This window comes from Triticum aestivum, chromosome 3B, assembly GCF_018294505.1.
Source record: "Triticum aestivum cultivar Chinese Spring chromosome 3B, IWGSC CS RefSeq v2.1, whole genome shotgun sequence".
In the NCBI taxonomy this organism is placed as follows: Eukaryota; Viridiplantae; Streptophyta; class Magnoliopsida; order Poales; family Poaceae; genus Triticum; species Triticum aestivum.
This window is the reverse complement of record NC_057801.1, coordinates 715,271,790-715,279,194: the sequence shown is the minus strand read 5'-3', so window position 1 is coordinate 715,279,194 and position 7,405 is coordinate 715,271,790. Positions and strand designations below refer to the sequence as shown.

General features: G+C 43.0%; 1 protein-coding gene across 1 annotated transcript in view; it reads left to right on the top strand.

Annotated features, from left to right (window-relative positions):
- The window catches only part of LOC123071961 (THO complex subunit 2), a 25,714-nt gene that overhangs the window by 9,897 nt on the left and 8,412 nt on the right, over positions 1 to 7,405 (top strand). The window contains exons 12-22 of the mRNA XM_044495540.1: positions 2,817 to 3,007; positions 3,180 to 3,260; positions 3,436 to 3,637; positions 3,962 to 4,150; positions 4,228 to 4,308; positions 4,403 to 4,522; positions 5,696 to 5,755; positions 5,988 to 6,115; positions 6,881 to 6,977; positions 7,055 to 7,183; positions 7,263 to 7,366. Of these exons, the coding sequence (XP_044351475.1) occupies positions 2,817 to 3,007; positions 3,180 to 3,260; positions 3,436 to 3,637; positions 3,962 to 4,150; positions 4,228 to 4,308; positions 4,403 to 4,522; positions 5,696 to 5,755; positions 5,988 to 6,115; positions 6,881 to 6,977; positions 7,055 to 7,183; positions 7,263 to 7,366 (1,382 nt within the window). The remainder of the gene's footprint in view (positions 1 to 2,816; positions 3,008 to 3,179; positions 3,261 to 3,435; positions 3,638 to 3,961; positions 4,151 to 4,227; positions 4,309 to 4,402; positions 4,523 to 5,695; positions 5,756 to 5,987; positions 6,116 to 6,880; positions 6,978 to 7,054; positions 7,184 to 7,262; positions 7,367 to 7,405) is intronic.

The window sequence follows — 7,405 nt, the reverse complement described above, 5'->3', positions numbered from 1 at the left end:
CAGTTATCCTGCTCTGCCCACAAAGCCTGCAGCTCTGCCACATATGTCATCACTGACATGTCATCACCTTGATGCAGCCGACTGATCTTCCCCTCAATCTGAGCAATGAGCATGACATTGCCCTTACCTGAGTACAAGGTGGACAGAGTCGTCCATATCGCAGCGGATGTGGATAGCCCCTCCACAGAGCGTCCAATGGGGGGCACCACCGAGTTCAACAACCAGCCAATGAGCACAGAGTTTATGACCTTCCATCTCTTTCCCTCCACAGTAGTCTTGTCTCCTGGTTCAGCAACAGCACCCAACAAGTGCCCATCAAGCTCCTTCTGTTCCACAGCCAGCAACGCCCTTCGGGACCAGCTCAGATAATTGGTAGCCCCCTCTAACTTCATGTCCATGGGCGACAGTTCGATCTTCTGAGCCACTTCCTGTCGAGGAACGATGGCCCCAGATTTCGACTCCTCAAGGATCTTAGCTAGCTTCTCGAAAGCCTCAGCAAGGCCTGTTGGCTCACTCATCTTCGGATACAGCCTACACAGCCAACAATAGCAGCAAGCACAGCCGCACACAGTCCTCTGCAGAATCAGCAGTCTCCAGTTCCCTTTCAATCAGCAGCACAACACTGCCCCACTTCTCCTTCCTCAGCAGCAGGACAGCAACCAACAGCAACCTCAGCTTCAGGCAGCTGCAGCACACTTCTCTCCTCTGACTTAGCCGCTGCACACAGCAGCAGTTCCAGCAGCACACCTCCTGTAAGTCCCCTCTACAGCCCCTCCACATGCGCACCTCCTCAGCTCGCGCCGCCCCCTTGTCTTCCTCACTCGCACGCAGCTACTGGCGCAGCTCCCCTGCAGCTGCGAGAGGCCAGCCAGCGCACAACCGCGAGAGGGAACAAGAAGGGAATGAGGGGAAGAGGGAGGAGCCCGCGCCGAGGTGAGCCCACTCCGCCTCCTAGGTCCGCCGTCGCCGCCCTACTCCCGTCAGGCCCCGTCGTTGCCGCCTAGGTCTGATACCATGTTGTAGTCGCAGGAGCCCACCTCTCTCGTTAGCCTTTTCTGTGTGTGTGGCGGCTCAGCATGGGAACGGGAGGACTGATGCCTCCTTCTAGGTCAGCACCTCCTCATGGGCTTGGGCCCTAAGTGACAAAGCTAGATGGGCTTGGCCCATACCGGTTCAACACCACACTTAGATATTTTTTCATGAAACCATATCACGCTAATTATTCATGCAACTCCCAAACCCCTTGTTTGATGGCAAAACTGACATGTCAGTCATGACGTGATTATTTTGCCAGCGTGACTTTGCCAATGTGTACTGACTAAACTCCTCTTCCGCCCCTGAATCTGTATTCTCTGCTCCACCAATGTGCCATCTTCTCATGAATGATCTGTCCTTCTTTGCCGCAGTGAAGCTGGCAACAAATTCCCTGACTTTACCGCTGGACTACTCCAGTGTCGTCCTCTGGTCGATGTCCTTGGCTTTGTACTTGGTGCCGGCCCTGAGCAGTGGGAATATAGCCCTCGGCAGTGGACAGTCAACAGGATGTCCACTGGCTGAATGCTCTGGTTCAGCAGTGCTTCCATCTTTGTCCTAGTTGTGCTCCATCGTTATAGCCCTCGGCAGTGGACAGTCAACAGGATGTCCACTGGCTGAATGCTCTGGTTCAGCAGTGCTTCCATCTTTGTCCTAGTTGTGCTCCATCGTGAGCATCCCCATGTATTTGAAGTACAGCACAGATTAAACTCACAGTCAATGTCTGATATAAGCGCCTAATGATGGAGATTCAGATCTAATTCAACCACTGGCTTTATCCCTGCCCTATCCTGCTTGCCATCAATGCCAGCACCCTTACTATCCTTGCGGCTGAACTTGAAGAAGCCCCGCAGGCCCAGTAGCTGACGGTGATTAACGGAGCCACGACGGCCATGAAGCGGGTGGTGTCATCCTCTTGTTTGTTGCCATTGATCTCATCCCAAATCTCTGTAGCAGTACTGTGCAGTGATTGCAAGCTCCAGAGCATCACGCGTATCTCACCCAATGGCTCGCTGCACTTTCATTTTCATTATCAATGGTTGCCTTCAACATCTTATCTCTGTTGTTGGGGTCTCCTCCATCTCTTTGCAGGGCGTTGGAAATGACGCTCCCTCTCCCCACTTCACTCAGACAAAGTATCACTACTATTGCCTCCCATCTCGAATTTTGCTTACTCAACATGGTAGTGCAACAACGGTGTGGCTTTGGATAGTTGTGTCTCCTATCAGCTTGGTTGCAGCTAATGGTGGGTCATTCCTCCCCTCAAGCTCCAACTTGGCCAGGAGGCATGCCCTTTTTTTCTGTGAAGGTGGTGGATGGTTCCAGAACATGGCAGAGGCAGCTCTTGGCTACTGTTCACTGTGAATCTGCCACTGCTCTCAACTGTTAGATTTAGGGGCCCAGTGGTTAGGATTGATGCTCTGGTCTGATTCAAAATTGGTACACCATATATAGTATTATACATATAGAAATTGGAACTAGAGTGGCAAAAATGTAATTCTTTTGATTGTCATCTTGTAGTTTAGGCTTTGAAGGAGTGTCATATTTACAGTTACCTCTAGGTTTATGAACCTCTCTGTCAACAGTAGAGACACAGTAATACAGCCGCACCACTGGTTGTAGGATGGTATAACTGTGTTTTAAGTTACTGGAAATATTTCGAACTGTGCATGCAGATCTTGTCTTGCATTTATGCTATGTCTCCATTGATCTTCAGTATACCTCAATAATTATTCACACATCGGATTCAACTTGGAGTTTACTCATCTCTGTCTTGATCACAGGCTACTAAAATAGGCAAAATAAATCTTGCTGCTACTGGAAAGGATCTTATGGACGACGAGAAGCAAGAAATAACGATCGATTTATACACAGCATTGGAGATGGAAAATGATATAGTTGAGGAGCGAGCCCCTGAGATAGAAAAGAACCAGAAGCTTGGGCTTCTTCTTGGTTTCCTCTCGGTTCATGATTGGTATACCTTGCGTGCCATTGATCTTGGATATTCTATTATAATACTGCAAAGTTTCTTTTAATAACGATTCATTGTTATAGTCACTTGGTACAGTTTCACTCCTGCAGTAAACACATCTGTCTTCTTTGACATGTTATTATTTCACTGATCGACTTCTGCTGTTATTTGCCAGGGACCATGCGCAGCTACTATTTGAACGTCTTGCACAGCTAAATCCTGTTGAGCACATTGAAATTTGTCATGGTTTATTTAGGTTTGTCTACTTCCTCTGCATATTCTATCAGCAGCCTCAACAGATGTTCACTATTATGATATTATCTGTACTTCTACGAAATATGACATATTATGTCGTGCCCGAGTATGTCTCTTGTAATCCAATGGTTGAGTTCCCCGATTTATGTTGTTCAATTCTACTTTCATTTGTGCAGAATTATTGAGAAGACCATTTCTTCAGCCTACAGTGCATATTGTCAAACGCATCATAAAATCTCCCGTAACATCGACACTAACATGATAGATGCATCATCTGTCTCTTCACCAAGTTATTTGGTTCATCCGCCGAAAGTGTTTTTCCAAATGCTTGCTGTCTGTGGACCATACCTTCATCGTGACACACAATTATTTCAGAAGGTACCATTAGATCTTTTAGTGTTGAATTCTTCTCTTATTTGGTCTGCTTGATGTCCTGCTGCCCTACTTGATATGACTTGTTCCAGGGATGGGTGTACACAGCACCTGTTCCATTCATACTTAGTGTGCTTGTTGCCACAGTATACCTTTTTCATATGGCAAGAAAAGTTTTACTGCATTTGTTTCAAAGCATTTGGAAAGGTCCTATGACTATGAACACCTTTGCTTGCAATTATGCAGTTCCTCCTGGAGCATCTAGTGGCAAAAATTGTTGGATATTGTTTATTTAATGGCGCATGGTGCATTTGTTGTGTTCATTGTCAGGTTTGCAGAGTTCTAAAGGCGTACCATGCCTCGTCGAAAGAATCAGCCCATACAACAGGTGTAATGTCTCCAGAATCTCACATCGAAGAAGCACTCGGGTCATGCTTGCTTCCTTCACTGCAACTTATACCTGCCAATCCTGCTGTTGATATGGAGATATGGGGAGTTCTTTCCCTTCTTCCTTATGAGGTTTGCCATGCTTCATGATTGTTGCTTGTTATATTGCACTACCTTTTTAACCAGTTTTTGGTACTGTTCATGTTTAGGTACGCTATCGTTTGTATGGTGAGTGGGAGAAGGACGCTGAACAAAATCCAGTTGTCCTTGCTGCAAGGCAAACAGCAAAGGTTGTCTGTTTATTCCATGCCTGAGTTTTCTTTCTTTCACCTATCATTTTAGCTTGAGCTTTAGATTCACCAGCATGCTTAATTTCTCAATTAGCTGGATACCAGAAGGCTCTTAAAACGGCTGGCCAAGGAAAATCTGAAGCAGCTTGGCCGCATGGTGGCTAAACTTGCTCATGCAAATCCGATGACTGTACTTCGGACAATTGTCCAACAGGTATTTTGAACCAACTGTGCGCATACAATTTATTCAAACAATAATAATACTGCAGCCATTGTGAAACATGCAGCCCTACTTCCATTTGGACTAGCAGCTGTCGTATTTGTGGCCTTCTGTAATTAATGTTTTTTTGGCAAGCTCTTTCTGCGAATAACTTATTCCCCTTGTTCTGTTTTAGTTCTCTTATGTTGGAGATGACCAACTATTGTTACATCTGCTGACAGCTCCATTCGGACTGTATTTGGCTCTTTTATCTTCTCTGGAACCAGTGGAATGTCTTCGTGCCAACCTGGCAGTGTCCAAATCCATTATATGTTTTTATCCTAGATGCTGAACTTACCGAGTGCATGCTATTCTAGTTTTCCCTGGCTACATCAGCTCTTTGTGCACTAGATCTGCCATTGGGTATGATCCATGGTGTTCTTATCAACTAAACTGGCAGCAGACCCTTGAATGCTGGTCTGCTGTTACTACATCCTCTGGTGTTATTCCTTCAAGGATCAAGTTGTAGTTAACGGACATAGAGGTTTTCACTTTCAGTTTCAGAAAAATTTCAGCACCAACCGAAATCACCAAAATTCAGTGATTTCGTTTTGCATTTCGGCCAAAAGGCCGAAATATTCACTTGAATTCATTTAAAGTATTTGAATTTTTTGAAAAATATTTGATATCATGTGTACTACTGAAATCGCTGAAATATTTTGGCCGAAAGGTAAATATTTCAGTGACTGCTGAAATTAATGAAATTCAGTGAATTTCATCGAAATCTCACTGAAAGTGAAAACCATTTGAGAGTAGTCAAATTGGAACTGATCAATGTTAAGGGGAATGCTAATCTCGTATTCTCATTACTGTTAACTTTGTAAATTAATCATAATGGTGCTGACAAAAATTTTTGGGGGACCAAAAGGCAGCAGAGCTTCCTAAGTCCTACTGCTCTATGTATTAGTAATAATGGAATGTGTACATGTGGAGAGGGAGCATGCTCCTTAGGGCTACACAGCACTTGATGAAGCAACAGAGGGAGTCTGGCCAAATGATATCTGAATATATTATTTTTATTGGGTTTAATATGATAATTCATTGATTCTGGAAGTTCACCTTTATAATTGCAATCCTTTGTTGACTTGTTTCAATTATTTACCTCTACAATACATTCACAACTTTCAGGTCGAAGCATACAGGGACATGATAAATCCAGTTGTGGATGCTTTTAAATACTTGACTCAGGTATTAGCTGTGTATGTGATGCATGTTTTATACAGATGCCCATACCCTTTTTAGTGTCGGCTGTAATTGTTTTGCTTGTGTCTTTGAATTGTTTTTATAAGTTGAATTTACAGTGTTGTCTAAGTATGCTTCTTTTACCTTTTTAGTGTCGGCTGTAGTTGTTTTGCTTGTGTCTTTGAATTCTTTTTATAAGTTGAATTTACAGTGTTGTCTAAGTATGCTTCTTTTACAGCTGGAGTATGATATCTTGCAATATATTGTAATAGAACGGTTGGCCCAAGGTGGTCGTGAGAGAGTAAAAGATGACGGTCTTAACCTGTCAGATTGGCTTCAATGTCTTGCATCATTCTGGGGACACTTGTATGTAGTTTTGACTCCTGTCTGTGATTACATTATTTGCACAACACATGATGTGATGTACTGATCAATTTTTAGTTAAACCTGTTGATCCAGCGATATTTAGTGATTTATATTCTTGCTTATTGGGTACATGTAAGTGCTTTTATCATGTGGCTCAAACAATGATCTCCTGCCACTCAAAATCTGCATCTTTGATATTTTTTCTCCATCGTAGTGGTTAGCAGCAAACTAACTGAAATGAATACCTGCATAGGATGCAGTTTTAATAAATATCACAAAGATTCTTCTCTACTCGTATTCGCACGTAGTAAGCTAAGCATACTATACATTATGTTGAATATGCATGCCAATGATATTAGTATGCTAATGCAACATAAGGTAATTGATTTATAACCTAAATATTTAGAGGTTTACCTTTCGCTTTACAGCTAGGATCTTTGGCTGTTATCTTGTCCAGAATCTTGAGTTGCCCTCTACCCATTTGTTCGCTCAATCTAACATCATGTCTGTATAAGTTTTGTACAACGAAGATATCACCGATTTGCCAAGACTCCAAATTCTTGTTATTGTTTGTTATGGATGAATAATTACTGTGTCCAACTCTCAGAATAAGTCTTTAATCTTTATGCTTTGAGCAAAGCAAGCAATATCTGTACTAGTGTTGTATGTCTTTCTAATATCTGGGGTGCTTGTGTTTCCCTTATCAGTATTGTTATTATCTTTAATCTTTATATGCTCCTATTCTGAACCAAGAAATTTTAACAGATGCAAGAAGCATTTTTCCATGGAGCTAAAATGCCTTTTCCAATACATAGTTAATCAACTGAAGAAAGGATTGGGCACTGAGCTTGTTGTACTTGAGGTTTGTTGGCTATGTCGAAACTTTCTTGCTGCCTTGTTATCGTATGAATCTGAAGTTTAAAATGATGTAACATGCAGGAACTCATTCAGCAAATGGCAAATGTTCAGTACACTGAGAACATGACTGATGAACAGGTTGATGGTATGGCAGGGAGCGAAACGCTGCGGCTTCAATCTTCACTGTTTGGCTCAACACGGAACTATAAGGTTTTATCAGGAACCAAGGCTCCTTTCTTTATTACCTGATAAGGTCAAAAAACAGTTTTACCAAATCATTTTTTTGCAGGTCCTGAATAAGTCTATTAACAAGTTGCGGGATTCTCTGCTGCCAAAAGATGAACCTAAACTTGCAATTCCTCTACTACTGCTTATTGCCCAGCACAGATCTAAGTAAGGTTTTGTCTGAACTTGCAAAATCCTCTGTGCCCC